At 53.6% G+C, this 26,119-nt stretch overlaps 1 protein-coding gene across 1 annotated transcript in view; it reads right to left on the bottom strand.

The window, feature by feature from the left end:
- Nucleotides 1-10,237, bottom strand: part of PRDM16 (PR/SET domain 16) — a 294,806-nt gene extending 284,569 nt beyond the window's left edge. The window contains exon 1 of the mRNA XM_069034721.1: nucleotides 10,164-10,237. Coding sequence (XP_068890822.1) covers nucleotides 10,164-10,200 — 37 coding nt within the window. The 5' untranslated portion in view covers nucleotides 10,201-10,237. The remainder of the gene's footprint in view (nucleotides 1-10,163) is intronic.
- Nucleotides 10,238-26,119: the final 15,882 nt, after the last annotated feature.

Here is a 26,119-nt window from a genome sequence, read left to right on the forward strand (position 1 = left end):
AAATAAATGGTGGAGGGATTTTATACTACATGAACTCGCAGCACAGCCATTTAAAAATTCATTTACATGATTGAGCCCAAAAGGTCCATTCGCCGTGAAATAAAAACCACTAAACACTGTCCTGAAAGCAAAGAAAATGCCAGACTACGAGTAAACAAAAGCTTTTTTTTATTAGTGTCTGAGATGGAACGAGGGCTTTTTAGCCAAATATGAAACTTGCAAAAAAAAAAAAAAAAAAAAAGGGAAAAATCTGAAGCAGCAAATTCGACAAAATCATCCCAAGGACCTCAGTGGGAGCTGGACCAACACAAAGGTGATTAATGAGACACTGCTGATCCAGAAATCACAGCGAGGGGATCCCTCCCATGTCACAGATGGAGCAGCTGAGGGTAAATTATTTTTTTAAGCTGGGAAAGTTACTTTGTCAGCTCAGTAAAAGGCCAAATTCCTGCTTTTCCTGCGTCCTGGAGCAGGTAATGTTGTTTCAGTGTGCTCCAAGTTGGTTTTGTTGTAATAACAGGGCACAGGAGCTGCCCCCGTTCCACCACTGCAACTTTTCCATGTTCAGAGCAAAACTTTGGGTCAAACTTCCTGCATTTCCTCCCAGCCAACAAATCCTGACCCCAAAAAAAAGAGGAGAAAGACATCTGCTAACACAGCCCTGGAGCTGGGGGCCAGTCCTTGGCTGGAGCTGGTCCCAGCCTAATCCTACGCCTAAACCCCAGGTAAAGCCTCTCTGTGACAAGGATGGAAAAATCTCTTTTTTCCCCTCATCCTGCAGCTTTCCTGACACCCCCCAGAGCCCAGGGAACTGAGAGAGAGCTGTGATCCCAATCCCAACCCTACACAGCCACTCTGTGCCCTCCAGACCCAGGAGAGAAACTGCCCCCAGCTCCTTTAGTGCCCCTGAAGTGATTTCATCCCGAGAAGGAAATAAAGCTGATCCTTTTCTGCCCTGGCACGCCAATAAAACAATAAATTGCTATCACTTCCAACAAGGTGCCGCTGCTGTAAAGTTAAAGATAGGGAAAGAAAATGAACTACTGGTTATGACAGCAGGGGAAGGGAGAAGAAATAAATAAAGCTGAGTGCGTGCAAGGGAGCAGATGGCTCATGTCCAGTGTGGCCCATCCTCCGTGGATTACTCCCCTGGAAAGGAAGTCCTTGCCACTTCAGAAAATAGCAATCTGTCTGAAAACTGCTGAGGTTATAGAATTGATCATTCCTTAAGTTGAGGAGAAAAACCAACCCAAGCCAAGCTGCGTTTCTGGGTCAGATCTCGATCTGCAGGCGCTGGCAGTGAACCCCCTTAAAGCTGTTCTAGACCCAGATCTGTACCTTTTATTGTGCACACACACACACAAAGCCTCTGGGGCTGGTGAAAATTAGGTTCATTGATGTTGATGCTGATTTACATGAGTTGGGGATCTGGCCTCTCACTTAAGACAGAAATCCTGAGTTTTATCAGTTTAAGCTCAGGATCAGGCGTGGGGGCTGTGCCCAGCGTTAGTCACTGGTTACACCTCTCTTAAACCAGCCCTGGGTGCTCTTACACAGGGAAAAGATACATTTTAAAAGCAAAAAAGAACCATTTTGTGGCCGGATTTTGGCATCTGAAAAACACCCTGGTGGAGTGAAGGGGGTACAGTGGGAACCAAAGTACCGGGGTCTGTGGGTGTGTCAAATATTTGGGTTCAGAGGGGCTGTGCTGGGCTGAACCTCACAGAATCGGGGCTGAGGGCTGATTTTGGGAACAGAAAGTGGGATGGGCACAGCCTCAGCTCTTCCTTTCCCACCTCAGAGGCCAAAGGAATACTCAGAGCTGTGTTAGGATGTTCCCCACTGGGTCTCACGGAAAGAAAAGCTGTGGAAGGGGAGGAGGAGGTGGAGATGATGCTGAATTTTTGAATATTCCTCATCTGCACAGCTGAAAAAAACTGCTCCTTGCACTTGCCCTCCCAGAAGTGGAATTACAACCAGTGCAACACAAATTTGGTTCAAAAAACCACCGAGTGTTGAGAGTCCATCTCCAAACCAGGGAGCTCCAGGCAGACAGGAGGGGATTTTGTGCTGGGGAAGCAACCCATGAATCATTCAATAAAGCCTCCATGCGATAATGAATAGCCAACCTTCTCTGGTGGTGATAAGATATTTTAACTGGAAACATCAGGCCTTGTTTAAAAAATGATTACAAATTATTTTAACAGTGTATTTGCAGAGGGTTATAAAAACAGCTATAATATTTTTGTCTTGGATTCTAGAATTACCGGGGTGACAGCTAATGCAGTAATGATTTGTTTCAAATGCCAGTGTTTAAGCTGTATAAAGCTGATTTTATACATTTTTCCAGTAGGCCGCATTGTAGTTAATGAAATTAAACACACCAATCGCATTTGTCCCCAGGGGATGAGGAACTGAACACGCCACTGGTTTATTTTTTTATTAAAATAAATTGCAGCCAGCAAGATGGACTAATTGCCTACAGAATTGAAAAAGAAACATTCCATTGATATAATTAAGCCAATTTTCATGGACAAAAATAGTTATAGTGGATATAAAATAAGCAGAGCATTCAGGGCAGTTTGACTTCTCTCCCCACCCCTCTGTATTTTGTCCAGAACATTAACTATTAAACAAATATGGATCTCAAACGGGCTGACAGCGTTATCTGGTAATGATGGCTAAATTGATCCCAATAGCTGAGGCCAGGGCATTGTGTCTCAGGGCTCTGCTGGGAGAGTTCCCAAGCCAAGAACAACAGAGCAGCAAAAAAAAAAAAACAACAAAAAAACCAACCCCCACCACCTCCCAAACCTGACCTTAAAGCAAAACACCTGAAAGATGTAAAACTATCGAGGCAAAAAATAAATCAGCACCTGGTTGCTTTTGGGCTGACACCTCAGCCCCGGTGGCTGTGCAGTCCCTGCTTTGGGGAGGGCTGTGGTCCAGCCAGCCCCACTCTTGTCCCTAATATAATTAGAAAAAGGGAATGGTGAAGAGAAGACAAAGTCTTTCCACACCAGCTCGGCGCAGCCCAAGATTTACCGTGATGGAGGCATTATTCTGTGGCCTACTGGAAATAATTTGGCTGTCTCAGTCCATTTTCACCTGGAAAATGTCTCCCCAGGAGGACCAGTGGCCTCGTTTGCAGCACAAAAGTGGGTTCAGTGGTACAGAAAAACCCCACCTTATTAACTATTTTTACAAATTGGGGTAAAACACCTCTTTTAGGGCACAGGATGAAAGTTCAGTCACCCTCTGAACAGAAACTTTCCTTCCTCCCACTGTCCTGCACAGCTCCGCACAGAGAAGCACTTAAATCCATGGCAGAGGAGGTCATTTTCCAATCCTATCCACCAAGACATCCCTTACTGCAGGGAGATTTCTTCCCAATTCCAAAAAAACCCTCAGAGATAAAAAAAAAACCTCCTTATTCAGGGTATGAGCATTCAGAAGCGTGAAGCACACTTAGTGTGGGGATGAAAGTCATATTTCATTTTTATGAGCAAAGAAGGTGCCATCATTCAGGGAAGGAAGAGGAGGAAGAAATCCTCCCCGGGACAGGGACACTCCGTTGCAGATTTGGGCGCCTCACAACGCAAACCCAAGGGCAATAAAAATGAGAATAAACAGCCGTGAGGAGGTAGGGCTGATGCACGAAAATCCATTAGGAAAATAAAAGAAATAATAAGGTCATAGATCTTTTCCACTCCAACATCCCTGACCTGAAATTCCTCCAGAAAAAAAAAAAAAGCCAAAAAATTAAAAAAAAAAAAAAAAAAAAAAAAAGAAGAAGAAAGAAAAATCCCCAAAGGGTGAATTTAAGATCAGGAAACCCAGGAGGAATTTTGTTGGGGGATGCTTGCAGCACTGACATATCAACAGGCTGCTACAGAGAGTGGGAACAAATGAGTTTGCACATCCCCTTCGTATGTCTCCATCCCCAGCTGCAGACAGACACTGTGGACATGCATTTATTGATGTGCTGGCTCCTCACCCCCCTGGGATGTAGGATATCTTTTGGGAAACAGGCATGAGAAAATCATTATTCGGCCAAGATTTGGATGCTTCCCGTTAGCGTCCGGAGTCGCGCGAGTTTGTCATTTAAATCATCTCCAACTCGGGGAAAAAATTAACACATCCAGCAACAGGAGAGAGGCAGCAAGTTGTGGAAACAAAGCCTGAGCTTGCCCTGGCCCACGGAGAGCACCAAAAATCCCAGGTGCCACCGGCCCTGTGCCACAGAAAGGGGCTGCGTTGGAAATGCAGGTTTTTCTTCCACTAAACGATTTCACACACCACAAGTTTAATGCAACAAGAAGGGGGGAATAATAATAAACAGAGAGGATGTAAATTTTAGAGTTAGAAGGGCAAAAGCAGCTCTGAAAAATGGGGATTCTCCTCCTGATCCTGTCACCAGGAGCGGGAGGGAATCCTGCACAAGTCACTGCACACACCTCCTCCCTTCCCCAGCCCTGCCGGAGGATAACAACTCCTTCCCCACCATCCAGGTGGCTCCTGAGCCTCACCTCCTTCATGTTTGCAAACTTCTCAGGCCTTTGTCTTTAAAGCACCGTATTCAATAGCACGGAGCTTTTATAAAACACGTAAGCCGTAATAATCAGAGCCATAATCACAATAATAACACTCCTCACTCAACAGGGCCTTTCCTTGCGAGAATCTCCGGGTGCTTTGCAAACACGAATGAGGCGCAGCCGCGCCTGGCGAGGCGATTTCCCCGTGGCCCAGGAGATTCCCGTGGCATTCCCTGCAGGGATAGGAGCCCGCAGCCCGGCGGGCAGGTGGAACCCGGCAGAATTCCCGCTCGTGGAACGCTCCCACCCGCCCGAGGAGCCGGGGTATCATTACAGCGAGCGGCAGCGATGAATTACAGCGCGGCCGTGTTGTGAAATCCAAGCTCCTGCCTCGCCTTTTGCCCGCGAGGGAGCGGGGATTGTGTGAGCCTCAGGTGCGCTGCGCTTCATCCCGGCCGGCTCTTCCCAGCCCTGCTCCTTTCGGGGCTGTCTTATCCTGGGATCGTGCGGCTGAGCATCGAACAGAAGGGCAATGCTGGGCTCTTCCCGACCTCAGTGTCTTCCCCAGGTATTTTTAATAGCAGCCCTCAGGAAAATGCTGGGTTTATTTTCATCCCCTCAGCTCATTAAAGACCTCCTCTGCTATCCCTGAACTCACACAGCAGTCCCAGTGCAAAGCCTAAAAATAAAACAGGTTTAGGTGTTCGACGAAGGGTTTTAAAATACAGATTCAGTCGGGTTTGTGCACAGAACATTCTGGGCCGTGACCGCACAGTAGCTGTGATTTTATTGCGTGTTGTAAGACCTTTGTATGTGCGCTGCCAGCCCGACAGACGAACGCCTCAGTACAGACACGTCTTGCACCGGCACGGAGGTTTCATGGGAAACGGGAACTCAGTGAAATCGGGAATTCGGCGAAATCGGGATAACGTGCCTTTCCCTGGTGCACTTTATAAACTCCTATTTCTATCCAGACACGCCAGTGCCCCGTGATGTGAACACACGTGGATGGACATCACACGCACCTCATCCGAGCTGCTCGGACACCCACGAGCACGGCCGGCAGCGAGGGCCAAACCCCAATCCCCGATCCCTGCGTCTCCTCCAGCACTTTGGCACCTCGGACCTGCAGCTCTGCGGGTGAGAGCAGCCAGTCCCCCACGTCAAAGCCCCAGCTCGGTGCCCCCATTTGCCAAGTTCCTGCCCAGGCCAAGGAGAGGACGTGCTCTGCAGTTGTTCCCTCTGTGCTTTTTCCCAAATAACCCACGCGGGACGAGTGGGGGGAACTGATACATTATATTTGTAGAATTTAAGGGGGGAAAAAAATTAAGAGTGAAGTGATCTTAAATCCTCGGCGATTTTTGTTGAAGCGCTAATTACGCATCACCTTAATTAGCGGATCAACCACCCCCCCTTCCCTGCCCAGCATCCCTAATTGCCTAATTGAACAGATCCGGGGCAGAACGAGGGGAAGGGGGGGACCCAGCCACGGCGGGGACCCGGTGGCGGCGGCCCCGCACCTGCGCGGGGCTCCGCACCCGCGGCCCGGGAGAGCTTTGGGGACGTCCCGGTCACCGAGGGCAGGGCACCGGGCCGGGCACAGCGCGGCCGCTCGATGCCTCCCTCGGCTCCCCGGTGTCCGCCCTCGGGGCCCGGAGCCGGGCTCTGGGTAGGAACAGGGCAGAGGGAGAGCTTTGGAGATGGGGGAAATAAAATCCTAAACGTCCGAAAGCTCCATAAATTTTCCTCCTCCGCGCGTTGCAGCGTTGGAAGCGTCTGCGGGAGCACAAACGGAGCCGTGCGCCGGGAAGGGGCGCTTGGGCTCCAGCTCTGCGTTCGCTCCTCTCCCTCTCCCCTTTCCCTTCAGTGTCTCATCACCCTTAATTTTAAATAAATAAATAAATAAATAAAATATCTGTAAACGAGAAGCCTGCTCCCTCTTCGAAGGCGAAGCCTGAAACCGAGGAAGCGGTGCCGGGGACGGCAGGGCTGGGTTTACAACCATTCTCCTGCTAGTCCAGCCTGCCCGGAGGACGCACCTCATCGCTGCCTGAAAACTCCGGCCCCGAAGTGTGCCTCGGTCCTATTCCCAACAGTGAAAAGCAACCGGGGCTGCAGAAATATCAGCCACCGTTTGCCAGCACGAGCATTTATTTAGAGCCTGTGATCCTGCCCAGCCGTGTGTAGCTTGGTATTAAATTTGTACTCTGAAATGCAGGGATTTCGAAAGGAAACGAATTCGCTTCAAGCGTGCAGCGCCCAACTCCTGGGTTATTCGCCTCCTCTGCATCCTCTCGCCAGCAGCAGCGAGACCCCCGGCTGCCGCAGAACCTTCTCCCCACTCACCCATATTTTATTTTCTCGCGGAGGGACGAGGCCCGTGGAGCCGGGGACGCGGCGTGGCCTTCAACCTGCGCGTCCCGCGGATCCCCTTCGGGGCTGCGGGTGGCCGAGCCCCCGGAGCCGCGGGGCACAGCCCGGCCCTGCGGGGGATGCGGGGGCAGCGCTCACCTGGGCGCCGGCACCCCCGGGGCTGCTGCGCCTCCCCGCACCCTGACCGAGCCTCGTCTTTTGATTTACAGCCATTCCTAAAGGCTCCCAGCCCGGCCGGGAGCCACAAAGCGAGCGAGAACCATTCCCGGCTCCGGTTCAGCTCCGCTGCCCCGGTACCTGCCGCTCTCCCGGTGTGAGTGGGACTGAAACGGCCGAGAATTCCGCTCCCACCCCAGCGCACACGCGTTCGCCCCCTTTCCCAGGCAGGTAATAGAGCCGAATTCCCAGCGGAGCCTCACATCTGCTTAAAATATTGTCCAATGAAATGAAATTCTACAGCATAGCGTGTTTTTAAAGCCCCGCGTCCCGCTGCCTCGCGCGGCTCGGCGGCCGCGTACCGGGGCCGTGCGGGCTTTCCCAGCACCCGCAGCCGCTCCCGGGGCTGGAGCATCCAGGAAAGCGAGCTGGGAAGGGACCTGCGGGGTCTCGTGCGGTGCAAGAAGTTGTCGCTACCTTGCGGGGGAAAATACAGCGAGATCCCTACACTCGTGTCCGTGTTTAATCTGTTTCGCAAATAAATACTCCTGGGATATTGAAACCTTAGCTCTGGGCTACTGTTTTGAACTGTGTTCTCAAAAAATCCTCGGCTGAAACCCCATAAACCGTTGGGCCTTGTATTGTATTAAACACCTGATTTTAATCAGGGCTCAGCCCCCGAGCAGGCGCTTCCAGGCGTGATCGCGGCCACTCCGCGGCCGCGGCCGCAGCTCCGGCCGCCGGGAAGGGCTCGCTCCCGGCCGCGGAGCTCCCAGCTCTTCCCCGAGTTCTTGAGATATCCAGGCACCGAAATCCTTTTAGCCCTTAAGCTGCAGGAGCTCGCTGAGAGCTCACGGGGGGAGCGTGGAGGGTCTCAGCCGCGCTCAAACGCGGCCGGATCCGCATCGCACCCACCGGGAGAGATCTGCAAAAACCCGCACTGAACCCGCCGGGGCACATCTGCAAAAACCCTGGGCCTCTTCAAGAAGTAAAAAGAAAGAGAAGGAAAGGGTAAAAAAAAAAGGGGGGGGGAAAGGAAAATAAAAGTAAAAGTGAAATATTCCGCCTTATTTAACCATACAACTTCGCTTTTCCAGCCAAGAGAGCACTGAAAATTACTCCTCACTTTAACAATCTAAAACAGCGACGACTTTTTAAAAAGTTGTTATTTGAACGGGGACGCTTAAAACGAGTGTTTATTGAAATAAAATAAAATAAAATAAAATAAAATAAAATCCCCGGATTAATTCAAAGAACTTCCCGAATGACTCCCCGGCGATGGGGTGACAATGTTGACCACGTAAAGAGTGACCCATCCTGCCCTGAGCAGCGCTGGCGCCCGCAGAGCCCAGGGAGGTGTTCGGGGGGCACACGGACACGATTTGGGGACAGGGGGACCTTCCTGGAGCGCCACGGAAAATGTCGCGACACCAAGGTAAATCGCTGGGCCTGGGGCTGCTGCGTGGCGGCCGCAAAACAGGAACGGCGGCCGGAGCTCGGGGCCGGCGACAAACGCGGCGACAAAGAGACTTTGTGAGGAAACCTGGCCCGAGGAGCAGCGCTGGGTTTGGAGAGCGGGGTCCCCCCGGAACGGGGGTGTCCTCCCCGGGAAGGGGCGGCTGCGGCTCATCCCGGGGGCCGGGACCAGCCCTGCCCGCTGACCTTGGCGGCGTGAAAAGGCTCCGAAAGAACGAACTTGAATGACAAAATCAACCTCGGAGCCCACGTGTGGGAGCGCTGCGAGCGCCCGTGACCCCTCGGCAGCCCCGGGGAGAAGCTGAACCCAAAAGGGGTTTGCAGGGGGGGCTGCCCCCCATCACCTGCGGGGATCCCCTCACCTGGGGGGATCCCCCCGCCCCGAGCCCTGCTCTGAGCGGCCCCAGGTCCCCCCGGGGGCTCCCGTGGAAACCCACGCGAGCGAACCGGAGCGGGCGCCGCTGCTCGCCGGAGCCTCCTCCGAGAGCTACGAGCAGAGTTTCCAGCGGGGCACAGACTGCGCTGGAACTCCAGCTCCAGACATTTCGCACAGAGGCAGAGCGAAACAGAAACTAAATAATAGTAATAGTAATAGCAATAATAATAATAGTAATAATAATAGTAATAGTAATAATAATAATAGTAATAGCAGAGAAGGACGGACAGGCTGCCCCGGCTCCGGGATCCTGCTCTGCCACCGAACCTAACAGGGAATCACCGAGGAGCCATCCCGAGCCTTTGCAGCGGGACTCTGCGGGAGCGGGGTCAGAGAGGACCCGCTTTTCCCTACAAAAGCCACGTTCTCCTGCTCGGAAAATCCAGTCTAAAAAGGACTCGAAAGAAAGAACGAACGGGAGAGGGTCCGCTGGAAGACGGAGGGAAAAAGCTGCGCGAGACTTACGAGCTGCAATTCCACCCCCAAGTAAATTTTAAAAAATTAAAAATTAAAGACACTCCCCCACACTCCCCTCCCCCAGACCTTCTTAACCCCCAGCTGGGACACCCGAGCTGCCTTCAGGATCTTCCCTCTGGACCTGCGACTCCAAAGCCCCTCACTGAGAGCGGATCCATTTTTGCTACAAATTCTCTTCCTTCCCTCTCCTCGATAATTGTTCCCGAGACCAGAAGGGTTTCTCCCACACCCCCCCCCGCCGTCTCTGCCTGTCTCTCTCTCCCCTCTCTCCAGCGCTCCGTCTCTCCGCTCCCGCCGGCAGATGCCAAACGCAGACCTCTAGCGCCCACTATTTCAGGACCCGGGAATATTATTTCACAAGACTTGGAACGACTCAATAAAAAAAAAAAAAAAAAAAAAAAAAAAAAAAAAAAAAAAAAAAGTTGCTCGCTATCCCCTTTCGTCAACTTCCAGCTAACTTTCGCTTTTCTCCCCCGGCCCCGCACCGCCCGCCGCCCGCCCGCCGCGCCCGCTGTAGCGCGGAGCGGCGCGGGGCAGCGCGGAGCGGCGCGGGGCAGCGCGGGGGGACCCGCGCCCAGGGGCGGGCGGGCGGCGGGGCTGCGACCGCCGCGGGGAGGGCGAGAGGGGCTCAGCCCCGCGCAGCCCCCGGCCCGGCTCCGTGCCCCCGGCCCCGCCGCCGGTACGCGGAAGAAGGGAGAGAAAGGACCTACTTTTGGGCAGTTTTCTCGCCCTCGCCTTGGATCTCATCGTGTCGGCGTGTGGATTCCTCTCCTCCTCCTTGAGCCCAGAAGCAGCTACACACTATCTTCATCTCCCCAGCATTGTCAGTTTGGACACCTTCGCACATGCGCACAGAGCATTCAATCTGACACCCTCACCAGGGCCAAAAAAACTTTCCAATGTATTCATCATCATCGGGCTGGTTTGGTCCTTTTTTTTTTTTTTTTCCCTTTTTTTTTTTTTTTTGTCCTATCCTCTTCCTCAGACCACTTATCTCTGCCCCCTCCTCTCTGCCGGCACCATCACAGCCTTCCCCTGATCTGCCCCTTTAAGAAAAATCAGCCCTCTCCGCTCCTAACCCTCCGCACACTGACCTTACACACTGGACAATATTTAAGGATCAAGGTGCCATCCTATAAAGAGGTGATTATTATTATATTATTATTATTACTACTAAATAGCAATGCTCTAGAGAAAGTTTGTTAACAGTTGTCATCTTGTAAACGTTCCTAGTTTAGACATGCTTTTGTTTTTAATCTGAAAAATATTTATTTACGTAACTTTTTAACCAGTGTCTGTCTTTATTTTCTTCCTTTAACCCTTTTTTTTTTTTTTTTTCCTTCCTCATCCCCTTCGGCTCGGGGAGGGGGGGGTTGCCTAACTTTAAAAAATAATAACTTTTAAAATAACAGAACTCGCGCTGTTGTGTTTTGTCGGTATTTCTCGGGTTTCTACCAGAATTTTTTCCGGCGTTCGGCAGCTTCGCTCCTCGTTCCCGGCTCGGGTTGTCGGTGTTTGCGGGGGTTTTACCCTCGGTTCGTCGCGGCAGCCCCGCCGGGAGGGCCCCGGGCCCCGCACCCCGCGGGCAGCGGCCGCCGGGAGGGGTCGGGGAGGGAGGGCGGCCACTCTGCTCTGCCTTTCAGGTGGAAGGCAGCGCGCTGGGGCAGCGCTCCCCAGGGACGGGGGAAGCCGCCAGACACCTGAGGACAGGGGGGAGAGGAAGGACAGACACCCCCGGAGCGCCGGGGAGCCCCCCAGGACCTGGCCGCCCCCCCCGAGCGGAGGTAGCGAGCGCTCGGGCAGAGCCGCTTTGAAGAGAGGAGCGAAGTGTAAATAGCCGGTGATTGATGTGCTGGCTTTGACTGCGGAGAAAGCACTATTTTAATTCAAGTGGCCAGGTCAGATGGTCACGGAAGAAGGTTGAAAGGTAGGATTTAATGAGATTAATATGGAGAGAGGGAGAAACGCGCGTCGTCTTAAACATTCCATAAAATAATGGGGTGAGGGCAGCGCGGCGCTCCGCGCTGGAGGTGCGGACCCATCCCGGGGAGCCCTCGCACGGAAGGGCACCGCAAAAACAAAGCAAAACTTGTGTGGGTGCGTCAGGTCCCTGCTGGAAGCCATTCCGCCAGCTGCACTCCTGCCCTGCAGGTGGAACTGGGGAGGGGGGGAATATTCCTGCTAATTACCGGTTTTCCCCTCCTCAATAAACTCTTTAATTGCAAATGGGAGCAGGGGCCTTTCAGATGCTACCGAGGAGCCGGCGTTCGAGGGAAGGGTGGGGGAGCAGGAGGCCAAATAAAATAAATCCGTTTGAAGGGAACTCGTGGCCACGTGTCGCCTAAAATGCCGAAGCGGTGCCTGTGAATTCCTGCCTCGAGGACGCCGTTCCACGGCGCGCCGGGCACCCCGAGGTTGGAAAAACAAGCTCTTCCCAGCCTCACCGGTGAAACAGGAGCTCGAGTGTTTCCAACTCATTGAAATATTTCTTCCAGCCATCCTGGACTCTCGCTGTCCCCGCGTCCCCCACCGAGCTGCTCCCGGGACGGGCGGATTTCAGTTTGAAAGCGTCGTCCCGGGTTATTTCTCGCTGTTATTGCAGCGGTCTTCTGGCAGAAGACCGGATAGAGCCGGGAGAGCCGCGGCTGGCGAGGGGAGGATGCCCCGGTGGCAGCGTCTCCGTCCCCGAGTCGGGGAACGAAGGTCACGGAGGGCCCGGAGCACCGGGCCGGCACCGCGGCCGTGCCCCCCCGCAGCCCGAGCCCCGCACAGCCCCGGCTTTTGTTTTCTTGCCAAAACCCCCTGCATCCCCAGCATCCAGATTCCCCCAGGAATCAGCTCCTGCGGGGAACAGCCGCGCTCCAGCGGAGCCGCTCGGGGATATCCGGGGAGAGACAAAACGCTTTTGGGGTTGCACGGTTGGGGGGAGTTTGGGGGGTATCGACCACGGTTTAGGTGATGCTTCTGCAAACGAAGCCCCCGAGAAGCGATCGAAAGGCGCCGAGCTGGGGCTGCCCCGGTTGTCCCCGGCACCTCGGGTCTGCCCGTGCCGCCTCCCCGGCTCCGGCCGCGTTCCTGCCGGGCCGAGGCGGCAGCGGCCGGGCTGGAGCGGGGCTCCAGCAGCCACCGGCGGGCACGGAGCGGGGCGGTAAGGCCAGGCTGCGCCGCTTTGCCAGCCCAGGAAAGGGGGGGAAAGGGGCGGAAAAAAATCCCCTAAAATTAAAAAAATGATGGAAAGAGGGTGGTGGGAAAAAAAGAAAGAGAGAGAGAGAACGAATTTTGAAGGGCCGGTGCCGAGGTGCGCTGGCCGCGGGCTGCGATGCGTGTGGGAAAGGACACGGTGCCGTCCCCGACACGAGTGGGATCCCTTCCCGCAGCGGGCACGGGTGGGGGGTTGCGGTTCCGCCCCCGGGAGCGGGCCCCGTCTCCCCAGCTCGCTCTAAGCCCAAACAGCTCGGGGAGCGGCAGGGCTGGCGGCGAGGGCAGGGGCCCGGGAGCTCCGGGGACAGCGTGTCCCCGGCACACGCTCCTGTTCCCACCGAGGCTTCTGCCTGGCTCCACGGGTGCCTCGCTGCGTCCCGGCACTGAGCCCCCCGTGGAAGGAGAGGGGCTCCTGGCCTCAGCAAAGCCCCGGAGCGAGGTGTGCGGCCCGGGCAGGGAGAGCCTCGCAGCCCCCCCGGGATCCCCGAAGCCTCCCCCGTGTCCCTCCGGGCGAGCATCCCGCGGCGGCCACCGGCTTTTGCATGCTGCACCTGTTTGAGTGAGTGTCGCTTCCACGGGGAACGGCAAATTAATGACCGTGGAGGAAGGGAGAAGCGCCAGGAAGCTTCTCGGCGCTCCCGGGTCAAGCCGGGTGGCTGCCAATGAGCCGGCTCAGGGAGCCGGGGCCCTGCCCGGCCTGGAGCCACGCGTGCTCCGCCACTTCCCCAGGAACTCTGCCCACGGCCAGCCTGGGGCACCCCGGGGACGGCTGAAGGGGAAAACCACTCCACCGGAGGCGGCCGATTTTCCACAGAGACTTAACAACCGTCTCCTGCAGGGAAAGAAGCAGCCAAGTCCCTCTGCGCCGCGCGTGCCAGGGGACAGGGGCCCGCGGGAATGCCAGGGCGGCAGGGCATGGCCGGGCCGAGGGGCGTCGGTGGGGTCTGGGGGCACAGGGAAGCGGGCGGTGCCGAAATGAGCCTGTTTGGGGTCGATCCCCTCCGCCCTCGCCGCTCTTTGCGCCTCCATGCTCGCCCCGCTAATTGAGATCTCAGCGCGCAGCCCCCGCGGCGTGGGGGGCTCCCCGCAGCTCTGGGGAGGGGGCGCTGGAGCGGCAGGAATTTGCGGGTGGGTTCCTTGGCATCTCCAGCACGAGCCATGTGTTCCCAGGTATTTTACAAGGCGGGCTTGGAACGCACGCTCCAGGTGAAGCTCTGCGTGGGAGCTGCCCGGCTTCGCTCCCTGCGTGGCCCCTCCCGGGAGCTCCGGGCTCGGGTGGGCACCCACGGGGGCACGGCAGAGGGGAAAGACGCTGGGCGAGCTGTTTTGCACAAGTATTTTTAAGCGGTAAAGAAGATTAAAATGGTTGAGCTGGTCCAGCTCGTCCGGGCTCTGCCGCACGCCCCGAGTCACCCCTTGGCGAGGATTTTCGCATAAATCACTCCTTGTTTCTGCGCGCGGTTGCGGCGGGATTAAACCGGGAATTAATATTTGAAACTACGCAAGAGCCCGGCGGCACAGGACGGGGCTGCGCTCCGCGGGGTCAGCGAGCCCCGCTCGGATCAGGCGCTGAGAATGTCACACGCTTCCCTAGGGATTTTCCCTCCTAATCTGCCGCTAATTAGCGGCGGGAGCGCACCCACGGGGTGATGCGGGGCTGCCTCGCACCCACGCAATGGAGCAGCGCGCCTCGCATCCCCCGCTGCCAAGGAATTCCAACACCTCCGGGACGCGCCCCCGAGTCCCGGTCCCTGCGAGGAGCCGGCGCAAGGGGGCGGATAAGGACAGCCGGGAGCCCCGGGCCACCCCCGGGGCTGCGGGGACAACGGCGGGCCCGGGGGGAGTCCCCGCCGAGCATCCTTCGCCCCGGCCCGGCGGCGGGGGCAGCTCGCGTTGCCAGCAGCAGCTCTGCCGGCGGCCGGAGCGAGGCGAAAAACATGAAAATACCAAAAATCAAACTCTCCAAAGGTGGCCGCGGTCGTCCCCCCCCCGCTCCCCCGCGCTGTGAGGAGGTGGCGAGATGCCGGCAGGGTCCTCCCCCCGGTGCCGGTGCCACCCGGAGCCGCTCGGGGTGGCTCAGAGCAGCTCTGCACGCAGGTAGAGGGTGACGGAGCTCAGTGCGGGTGTCACATCCTCCACCCCGCCAGACCCTTTCCTGAAGTGACCTATTTACACTCTCATTGGTTTAAATTAATTTTTTTTTTACCCGAAAACCTTTGAGAAGAGGGGGAACAAGGACCAGTGAGAAAGGCAGGAATGGCTGCATTTTGTACAGGGGGAAAAAAAAATAAAGAAATTAAGTCACTCTTGCTGGTCCCCTCAGAGATGAAATACAGGGGGAAAGGTCGATATCGCTGCATAACCTGTGCCTGCACGTCACTGTCCTGCACCTCTCTTCCCTGGTATTCCAGCTGCACTGAAACCCGTCTGTGCATCAAAATGAGGTTATCAGCCTGGTTTTTTTTCTTTTTTCTTAATTCTAGAAGAAAACACTGGCTCCCCCGGCCATGAAAAAAACACCGTGTAAATTGCCATTTCAGATATTTCAAAAAACATGTTCAGCTCTAAGAATTCCTCCGAATTCGTTACACTCCACCACGCGAGGCTGCGCCTTGCTGGTCCCGGCGAAGGTAAAAATTCACGTCCTAAAATAAGAAGTCGTAAAAAAAAAAAAAAAAAAAAAAAGGAAAAGAAAAAGAAAAGCACCATTTACATTTGAATATCTAACTTGAACATGATTATAATTACAATCGTCAGACATCGAGCAGTGTTGTCTCCCATGAACAGACAGTTTTGGGGATGTAAACACAGCAGATTTAATCGTGACGGTCTCTGGGAATGAAGGGGAATTAAGGAGTTACAGCAATTTTTTTTTAGACGTTTGATCAAAATATTTTTGCTCCGAGATTGCTTGCCAAATGAAAGCAAAATGGGAACGATGGGCGCTGTAATTCCGCAGAGTTTCGTCATGGAAAGAGCCCAAGCCCCCGCTCTCTCAGGGCAGTGGGTTCTCCTTCCCCCGGGGCTTTTTGGGGGAGGCTCTCTCCAGCGGGAAGTGGCCCTGGGGAACAGGTATCGGGGACGCAATTTTCGATCAAGCATTTTCCAGCCGAAAAGCCGAATTCTGAAGGCACCACAACGATCCGCGCCGCCTTTTCCCTCGCAATTAACACAACTCCCCCCGATTGAAAGCTCGCAGGGAGCTGCAGGACGCGGCGGGGCCGGGGCGCGTTCCCCCTCCCGCAGCCCCGCTCGGGGGGTTCCCTTGGCCGCCGGGACCCCCCGCTCCTCCCCGGCAGCCCCGAGCCAGGCCCGCAACCCCGCGCGGGCTCCGGCCAGGGAGGGATTTGCTTTAATTAAATCTTGTGGGGGTGGCAAGGGGTGAACCCCCAAAACGCCTTTTGCTGCCCTGCCAGAATTGGGAGCTTTCTCCGCTCGTCCCCGCGGAGCTCTGCTGGTCACTCCCCTCCCCTGGGGCTCCCCGAACCCCGACGGGGACCCCGATGAAGCCTTCGGGAGGCGTCCCCTCGCTGCCCCCTCCTTCCGCTGCCCCTGGCTGTGTGGGACGGAGGGTCACCCCCAAAGAGCAGCTCGGTGCGGGCCCAGGGGGGACACCCAAGGAGGCCTCCGCTACCCCCGGGGACGGCGACAGAGGCGCGGAGTCCCCGCTGTGAAGGAGCCGCGGAGCCCCCGCGGGTTCCGCGCCTGCTTTACTTGCGCTTCCCCCGCTCAGGACGGCAGCGGCGGGGCTGCCTGGATAATTATTAGCTATTAATTGAGTTCAAGACCTTTTATGGCGATGGGAAATGAGGAGCCCGACCACTGATCCCAAGGAGGGGCTGCGCGCAGCCAAGAGCCGCGGACGCGCCGTCCAGGGCTGGCGAGGCCCGGCCTGACACCGAGTCCCAGGGGCGGAGGGGGGGAAAAGGGGCGACAAGAATTCATTAGGTGAAAATTACAGAAACTTTAGACCGGAGGATTTATTTACGAGACACCTTTGGGAGCTGCGGAGGGGAGCGGGGGGAGACGGGCGATGCCCGACGAGGCGGGCCGGGGGCTGCGCGGGGGTCCCCGGGCAAGGTGAGGAGCGCGGCCCGGCCTCCCCCCGGACCCCCAGCGAGCAGCGGGGCTGCTCCTGCCGATCCCGTTTCCTTATCTTTCCTCGCTTCCACCTTCCAATTAAACTTCCCCAAATTGCCAAAAGGCTGATTTGCATGCAAGGGACCTCGCTCAAAGATGCTAACTTATTGTCTCCTCCCAGAACTTAACATTTCTCTCTTCAGTTCCCACTTGAAAGAAGTTTTAGAACAGTATTCAAAGACTGTCCAAACGAACAAAACCTTCCCCTTCGCTCGGGAGAGAAATCCGGTGTATTCAATACGAGGGCATATTCTCAGAAGTTTGCAGATTTGGGTTTAAAGGCGGTATTGTTCGTGCCTTTTTCCTGAAGCTTCTTTATATTTTTTTTTCCCCCTCAGACCACGGCTCACATGCCTGCAAAGGATTATTAAAATAAAACATCATAGAGCATTTTTCCTCCTATTTTTTTTCTCCTTCTTCACTGTTTAGAATTACTCTTCTGGAGGAGCTTTCCAAGCATCCCCCCCACCCCGCAAGTCATAATTAAGAACACTTTTTTTTTTTCCTTCTAACAAACAGCAAAAGTAAAGAATCAAACCCTTCTCCGAATGCTCCTTTTTCTTTAAAAACTATCAGCGTTCTAAAATCGGAAACATTTATCTGTTCCCAGAACACCTGAAAACATTCTTGGGGCTGGACAGACGCTCTTCTTCCACAGCTGAACAAATTAAAGCGGCGAGATTTTGATACCAGAAGCATCTGTGAGAGCATAAAATAAACGCAAACCTAAATTCTTACTGGGTTTGGAAAAAAAAAAAACACCAACAAAAAAACCTGTTTACAAGGCGCCGGGATCCCTGCGTTCAAACACCCCCATACACACCCAGAGTTTTCTTTTTAGGATTAAAAGATGATGATCCAACGGGCTGAGGATGTAAAACTCCTCTGGGGAACGCGATAAACTGCAAAAAGCCAGTGGCAACTCATTCCTGATTAACTCCTTTTTATAAAGGGGCGGAATGGAAGCGAACAGGGACCCGACGGGACACGCACATATTTTATTCATTTAATACAAAGCAGCTTTAAAAAAAAAAAAAAAATCTTTAAAAAGGCAGTTCAGAGCATAACTCACGGGCCGGGGGGGAAGGCAAAAACCTGATGGGGTGTGAGGTGATGTCGCCGTCATCCCTCGCTCCCGAGGGAGCGGGGAACGCACCGGGCAGCGGGAGGGACGCGCTCCCCAGGCTGCGGCAGCGCTGCCCGGGCGGAGGGACCGGCCCGGCCCCCCCGGGACCCCCGGTCCGCGCCACGGGGGGACAGCCCCGATGCTGGGGACCCCCCCTAGCCCCCCGGCAGGACTCTCCCCGCTGACCTTAAAGGCGGAATCAATGAAATCGTGTAAGTGCAGAGAGCACAAAGAGCTCCTGTGCTCGGCTCTGCAGATCATAACCAGAGATGGGAAAGTATTTACGGGACTCTCGGAGTGACTGGTCCATCACTACCGAAAAAAATAATATTTTTAACCGCAGGGAACCAAGAGTTCATGTAGATTTACAAACGAGGGCTTGCTGGAGAAAGTAACTGTAAGAACATGTGTTAAAAACGCAGCAGAAAGAATTCCATCGATTTCCATGAGAGGTGGATCGCATCCAGGAAGAATGAGTCAACTTCATTCCTTGGGCAGAGCTCGCCAAACTGAGGAGAATTCCACCAGGCAAGCCTTTGGATCACCTCGTGTCCCCCCTTTCCGTGTGCTGCTGTCCCACCCATAACCTGTCAGGTGTGGTTGTGGGTTAGAACGAGGTGGGAAATCTTTTAAAAACGGCTTTTAATCCCCGGGAAATAATGTTCGGAGAAATAAATTCTCCCCCCGATGTGGCACCAGCTGCAGAGAACTGCTGAGGCAGAAAGGCTCTCACACACAGGACACCCCCATCCAGGGCAGGACAGGAGAGCTCAGAGCTCGAGGAAGGCGAAAGACAAAATTTACACATCACAGGGATCCATTCCCGTGTTCTGGCTGCTAAACCCCGTTCCTCCTTTCCCCACAATTCCAGTGTTGAACTGAGCAAGGTTTTGGCTTCATTTCCACGGAGGAGGTGAAAACTCTTGAAGCCACTGCAGTGCTTCCTCCCTAGCCCCATCCCCCAGGGCAGGGGGACCCTGTTCACCCCCCAGGAACAAGAGAATTGAGAGAGAAACCTTTCCCCACTCACAAATGCACATTTATTGTGGTTTCTTTTTACAGGTGGAAGGACAAACTACTCGTTCTTCTCAGAGATTTGGGTTGAAACAGCAACGGCCAAACTCTGCCAAGGTTCTGCTCTCTGCATCCGGACACCCCGAGTTTCACACACCCCCTCCCATCCTTCTGTTAATTAAAGAGCTCATCAAACCTTTAGCAGGGAGCTCATCAGGCTTGCCTCACCTTGCTGGTGGCTTCTTAGCCCACAGATTGGCCAAATGAGAGCTTGTGGCAGCCCCACGGGGACACCACGGTTTTGTTGTGAAGTGCAGCCCCTGATAAGCTCATCAATGAATAGTTAAAAACCGAGCTCCAAAAGCGTGGTTAGAAAATGAAATGCAAATATATACAAAATAGCCCATGGTTCCTGTGAGTGTAAATGCCTGTCTACCTCATGACTGCTATTTTCCAGCCAGCTTTCCAAGCAGAGCAGGCCTTGCACTCCTGTATCTACAATTGTGCCATTTATAAGCCAGGAGCCCACCTCGCCCAAGAGCTGGTTCCTGCAGTGACTCATGTTCCACTGGGTTCATTCCTGGGAAGACTTGTGCTGAAACAGAGGAAAGAGCAGAACCTTTGGGGGAGGAATGGGTGTGAAAGCACCAGACACTCACTATTCCTCCTCCTCAAAAAACCTGAAAGCGGTGGTTTACATCCTGTGTGAGAGAAAGGCCTTTGTAACTGGCATTAAAAAGAAAATATTACAGAAGTCTGGATGAATAATTCTGGCTCTGGTTGCCCAGAGAAGCTGTGGATGCCCCATCCCTGGAAGTGTCCAAGGCCAGGTTGGATGGAGCTCTGAGCAGCCTGGGGTAGTGGAAGGTGCCCCTGGCCCTGCTCATGGAATGAGATGAGCTTTAAGAACCCTTCCAACCCAAATCAGTGTGGGATTCTGTGATAGTAGAAGGGAATAAAGTTTCTGAGTGAAGGATGAGGTGATTTATAAAAAAGCAGCACAGCAAGCTGCAAACTTGGATCCACTTGACAGGAAGAGACATCTTGTTTTCTCAGGCCTTCCCCAGAACTGTGTTTCATTCATTTACTGTGCCCAAGTTGCCCTCTCTGCTGCTGGAAGGGCAACCTCCAGCCTCCCTGGTGAAAGAATACAGCAGTAAAACATGTTATAGGTGTGAGTAGGTGGCTTTTACCCCCTCTGCAATAACAAAGCTGTGCAGGACACCTGGGCAGAGCTCCTGCTTGGAGAGCAAACCCCCTCTGAACAGCAGAGAGGGCCCAGGCAGGCACCTCCCACCCACACAAACTCATCTGTCCTGACACCTCCAGACCTCCTCCTGTTCTCATTTTGGATCCTTCCAGTGCCCTGGCACACATCAGGAGTTGCTTCATGGCCACTCAGCTGCAGCTTTGCTCCCTTGGTACGAGTGAGATGGGGAAATGGTTTCATTTCTCTGAATTATAAAGTTAAATAGAGCGAACTGAGAAGCTCCTTGAAAAATAATGGAGTGAGATCATCCATACAACGATTTAAATTCGTTAAGGGAGCTTCTCTGCCTGACCTGGAGCCTCTCTGGCAGTCAGACCCCCACCACAGAGGCTGGAGCCCTGGCCCAGCAGTGGCTGCAGCTCCCCACCCCCCCCCATTTCCACAGCCAGACCAGGTTTCCTTCCCAGCTCCACCCCAGGTTTCCCAGAGCAGAGTCTCAGATGTCTCATTCCATAAAGCCGTGGATTCCTCCAGAAATGGCTCCAATAAGAGCAGCCCTTGCATTCAGCATCTGCCCATTCACAGAAGCCCAGATTGGTTTGGGTTGGGAGGGACCTTAAATCCCATCCCATCCCATCCCATCCCATCCCATCCCATCCCATCCCATCCCATCCCATCCCATCCCATCCCATCCCATCCCATCCCATCCCATCCCACCATCCCAGGATGCCCCAAGCCCCATCCAGCCTGGCCTTGGGCATTTCCAGCTGCTCGGGGGCATTATAAGGGGCAGCACTCCTTCATTTAGGGAACATTTTTTCTGTAAAATCATTACTAAAAGCTTTTTAACTCCTCTCTCAAGCAACCCAGAATGTGACTCGATTACAGATCACGAAAGGATTGGACATTTGGAAGGGAAGTTGAGTCATAATCGGTGATTTTGTCCCAAAGTTCAGCAGAGGGAACCATCCAGGCTGTGAAACATTTGATTCTGAAGTGTGTCAGCCACCAAATATGGGCTGGGAGGGCACAACAAGGGCTACAGAATGACTGGGAAGTAGTAAAATGGAAAAATGTCCAAATTTCAGCAAGGGAATGAGCAGCCATTGTCCCCAATTTATTTTTAAGCAGTTGAGAGTTGCAGCTCTTTTTGAGCTGACACTGAGCTCTGTGAAAGCCCTGCCAGAAAAGCAGGTGAGAGTTCTGCTCAATAACTACCTTATCCTTTAATTTTTACTGCTGGACCTGGTTATCACCACCCACCTTCACCAGGAAAGGGAAAAACATCACTTTAAACAAGGACACCCAAAATTCTGCATTTAACTGTGGATAAATAGAAATCAACGTGTTGGCGGTGTTGTCATTCACCAAAAAACCAAATGAAACATTTTCCCCTCCCATTAAACACAAACTGACACAAAATTGTTCATTTTATCACTCAGATTTTTGGATAGCCAAAATTCTGACCACATCTCCATTTACCCATTTTCTCACTGCTCCTACAAGCAGACATTCCACAAGGAAATTCTGGATGCTTCCAGATTAATAAAACTCCCAAATTTATCACACATCTGGTACGGATCTCTGGGAAATACAGCCTTAGGTGTATGAACTGTCCCAAACTCACAGAAGTAAGAGGTGATCTATTAAAGAATTACCAAAACCCAGCTCACGTCACCCAAGAGCAGAATCACAACTCATGAAATTATCCAGTGGGTAAATCCAGGATTTTTTTTGTCCCTCATTCAAGTGGCTGCATTTTAGCAAAGGGGGAAAAAAAAAAATCTCAATAAAAGAATTTTGTTCTGGTAGGATGAGAAAAATGCTAACCATGTTTTTATGGGAGAAACAGAGATAGAGCACTGGCTTGAGCACTGAAAAATCTCTCATGCCCTGATCTATAAATAAAACTGGTTGGGCTTTTCTTTTGTACTAAATTTAAAGGAAAGTCTTTTCCATGGAGAGTTTTCTTTAAAGCAAACTCTGCCCCAGAAGGACTTTAACGATGGTGTTTCCAACAAGCAGCATGAATGAATTAAACAATAAGTGCAGGCAGAGAGCAGCTGTGTGTTTCTTTAACAGAAGCAGATGAATGTGCAGCTCCAACACGGCTGGGTTCTCCAGAAAGGACAATTCCTCATGGTTCTCACCCAGTTTGCAACCAGTTTTCCTCCTCTCTGTGCTCCAGGACCTTGGCTCAGGTGCCATTTGCCCTCCAGCACCATAAAAAGCTTCCAAGTTGGCGCCGGTGGCCGTCAAGCAGAAATTCCAAATTTTGTTTCACGCACAATATGAAATTATTCAGCTTTTCTGGGAGTTATCCACAGGGAAAGAGAGAGGGAAGGCACTTGGCTGTCCTTGGCAGCTCCATCAGCACCACAGAGCCCCCAGAGCCTCTCTGCTCGTCTGGGCACAGCTCCTTCCCTTCCCTTCCCTTCCCTTCCCTTCCCTTCCCTTCCCTTCCCTTCCCTTCCCTTCCCTTCCCTTCCCTTCCCTTCCCTTCCCTTCCCTTCCCTTCCCTTCCCTTCCCTTCCCTTCCCTTCCCTTCCCTTCCCTTCCCTTCCCACACCTTCCCACACCTTCCCACACCTTCCCACACCTTCCCACACCTTCCCACACCTTCCCACACCTTCCCACACCTTCCCACACCTTCCCTTCCCACACCTTCCCTTCCCACACCTTCCCTTCCCTTCCCTTCCCTTCCCTTCCCTTCCCTTCCCTTCCCTTCCCTTCCCTTCCCTTCCCTTCCCTTCCCTTCCCTTCCCTTCCCTTCCCTTCCCTTCCCTTCCCTTCCCTTCCCTTCCCTTCCCTTCCCTTCCCTTCCCTTCCCACACCTTCCCACACCTTCCCACACCTTCCCACACCTTCCCACACCTTCCCACACCTTCCCACACCTTCCCTTCCCACACCTTCCCACACCTTCCCACACCTTCCCCGTCCTTCCTCAGGCTGGAAATCACCAAGGCCTCCCTCCTCTCCTCACAGAACTCTCCCAAGATCCCACCTGGAGCCACGAGTTCCTAAATAACCCCCTCAGAGGGGCACCACCAGTGCCAGCAGCAACCCATGGCCCAAAGCCACCGGCGCCGCTCGGGGCACACTGGGGCACTGCAGGAGAACCTGCTGTGCTTTCCAGTGTTTGCTCGTTAGCCTGGCACTAATTACTGCTGTCTGCTGTAGCATCAGCCATTAATTATTGTCTCTTGACTTTTCAGACACTGTCACCTTCATTTCCTGACCAAACTGCTGCGCAGGCACCACGTTTCACCCCAAAATGTTCCTGCTGTAACCCAGGTCTCCCAAACCCCTTCCTGTGTCAGTTCTGGAGTTCCACTCGCTCCCACTTTTCCTCCCATTTCCTCCCAGCCTCGATGCTTCCTGCCCTTCACATTTTCTAGAAAAGAAATGGGCTTTCTCCTCCTTTCAAGGGCTGCTCCTGCTGTTCCCTTCTCCCTCTGCGGAGATTTCTCCTGACACACGCAGGAATTGGGGATCCACACCAGGCCCCAGCAAAGCTGGGGGAGATGAATGAATTTGAAGCAAACGTCTCCCCCAGCCCCATCCCAGCCTGACCTCTGTGCCAGCAGAGCAGGGACTCTAAAACTGCTAAATTTTGTTCTAACAAAGCGAGAAAACCACAAACATTGCAAAGGCTCCTGCCAGAACCACCCCGGCCTTGGCTGGTGCTCATCACCCACAAGTGATTTCCTCCGTGTAAACTTTAGTGATGCAGTGCAGGTGCACAAACCAGGCATATAAACCAGGATTTGGGTGTGAGGACTCTGATCCTCTTCCCTGGAGCTGTGAACCAGCCTTCAGTTCACTGCCCCAAATCAGATAAAGGTCTCTGAGAGGATGGGGAGCCTCCAGGTCATGAGGAGGTGCAGGGAGGAGTCCACGAGCAGAAAACTTGCCCTGACAAACTAAAAAGCAAGAAAAAATCCTCTCACTGTCCAGGGCAGCAGCACATGTGGTGGCTGCTCCAGCTGGGGGGGCTCCTTTGTCCATGCAGGGAATTCCTTCATGGATTTGTCAGTGTTTGAAGAGCAGGAGAGAAAAATTCTGCCTAAGAAACCTGGGATAGCAGAAGTAGTCCCTGCCCGTGGCACGGGGGTGGAATGAGGTGGTCTTCAAGCTCCTTTTCAACCCAAACCATGCCATGATTCTGTGATTCTCCAAGCTCTCTGACTGACTGCAGAGATCCCCATTAATACTCCTAAATTTTGTTTTAACAAAGCGAGAAAACCACAAACATTGCAAAGGCTCCTGCTCATCACCCACAAGTGATTTCCTCAGTGTAAACTGAGATTCATTCCACGACACTGAGAGGAAAACCCCACATGTTGAAACATCTCAGCTCCCTGAGACTGAAGACAGAGAATTAATGGATTTTTGGCTGGGCTGCCGTTGATTCCAGGGATATGCAAAGCTCATCCTGGGTCACTCAAATCACAGCTCCTCCTCCCCTCCATGTGCTTGGGAAAGGGAATTGTGGCAGCTTTGGGGACTCTGGGACAGCTGAGTCAGTGGTTACGGATCCCAAAGGGTCTCTATTTCATACTCATTAATGCTCATTATATTTCCAGTGCTCAGAATGTTTTGTGAGCACAAAGGCTGAACTTCCTCCCACCTACTCTGGAAATACGTAAACCCTCAGGTCATTCAAGCTGCTGATGTTTCTATTTCCAGGAGAGAGCAGGAACACTGAAAAGAAATTTTAAAAAACCACCCCAAAACAAGTTTTTCCCAGCAAATTCTGACGTATAGGATGTGACATAACGGTGCAAAAACTTTTGGCAAACAAAAAAACCTGGGGGTTTTAAATTGCTCTGCTCAGGTTTTGCTGTGATGGGGGGTTTAATGGGCTGCACTTCACTTCAGAAAGGACACAAAAGCGCAGACAGTCACCTCCAGAGTGGCACAGGGAAGGGGAAAACAATTTCCAAGCAAAAATATATTGAGCCAAAAGCACTGCTTGTAGGTGACAGCAACCAGAGGCGTTTGGTGTCACGGGGCTCTCTGGCTACCGGGGACCTTTGCAGGGCCCCCATGCAGGGGGGAGGTGGCAGTGATGAGGGGGCAGGGAGGGGACCTGGGACAGAGCCAGATTTGCCTTTTTCCAGGATGATTTGCTGGGCTCTGCGTTTCCCTGGGCGCTGTCAGGGTGGGTAGGAGCACCCTGAGGCACGGGCACGGCTGTGCCCACGCCTGGGGCTCTGTGGGTGTCAGGGTTCAGGTGCCACCCCTGCACAGAGGGGGGTTTTGGGGGTTTGGCTCCTTCAGCAGGGCCTGAGTGGCCACGGGGAGCTGTGGGCTGGGAAGGGGAAGAATTGAAGATGATGCCTTCTCTTAAATAAAATCCCCTTATTTTGGGGGCTGCTCCCCCTGCAAGGTGCTCCTCAGCAGGGGTTTCTCCATCAGAAAAAATTCCTTCCCTAAGTCACCACGGTGCCTTTAACAAACTTAATTTGCTTTATTTCCAGGCCTTGGTGCAGGGGAGCTGCTCCTGCCCTGGTTTGGGTTTGGAGCATCTCCCCTGAGCACCTTCAGCCCCACACAGCCCTCAGCAATCCAGCCCCTGCAGCCCTTTCAGACCCCATGGGCCACGTTCCAGCAGGAATTTCCTCATGGAAAGGGTGCTCAGCCTTGGCAGGGGCTGCCCAGGGAGGTTTGGAGTGCCCATCCCTGGAGGTGTCCAGGGAAGGGCTGGAGGTGGCACTCAGGGCTCTGGGCTGGGGACAAGGTGGGGACTGGCCAAAGGTTGGACTCGGTGATCTTGGAGCTCTTTTCCAACTTAAATGGTTTTGTGACTCTTTGATTCCGTGATCTGTAACCAGAAGTGTGGGGTTTAAGGCAGGATTTTTATCCCATGCACACCAGTGCTCCTCCTTGGACATCCCTTCTTCCTCTCTTCCCTCTCCCTTTCCCTAATGAAATCTTTCCATATTATGAATGGCCAGGGCGGATCTCCAGAG

Source organism: Aphelocoma coerulescens, chromosome 21, assembly GCF_041296385.1.
Source record: "Aphelocoma coerulescens isolate FSJ_1873_10779 chromosome 21, UR_Acoe_1.0, whole genome shotgun sequence".
NCBI classification, from domain to species: Eukaryota; Metazoa; Chordata; class Aves; order Passeriformes; family Corvidae; genus Aphelocoma; species Aphelocoma coerulescens.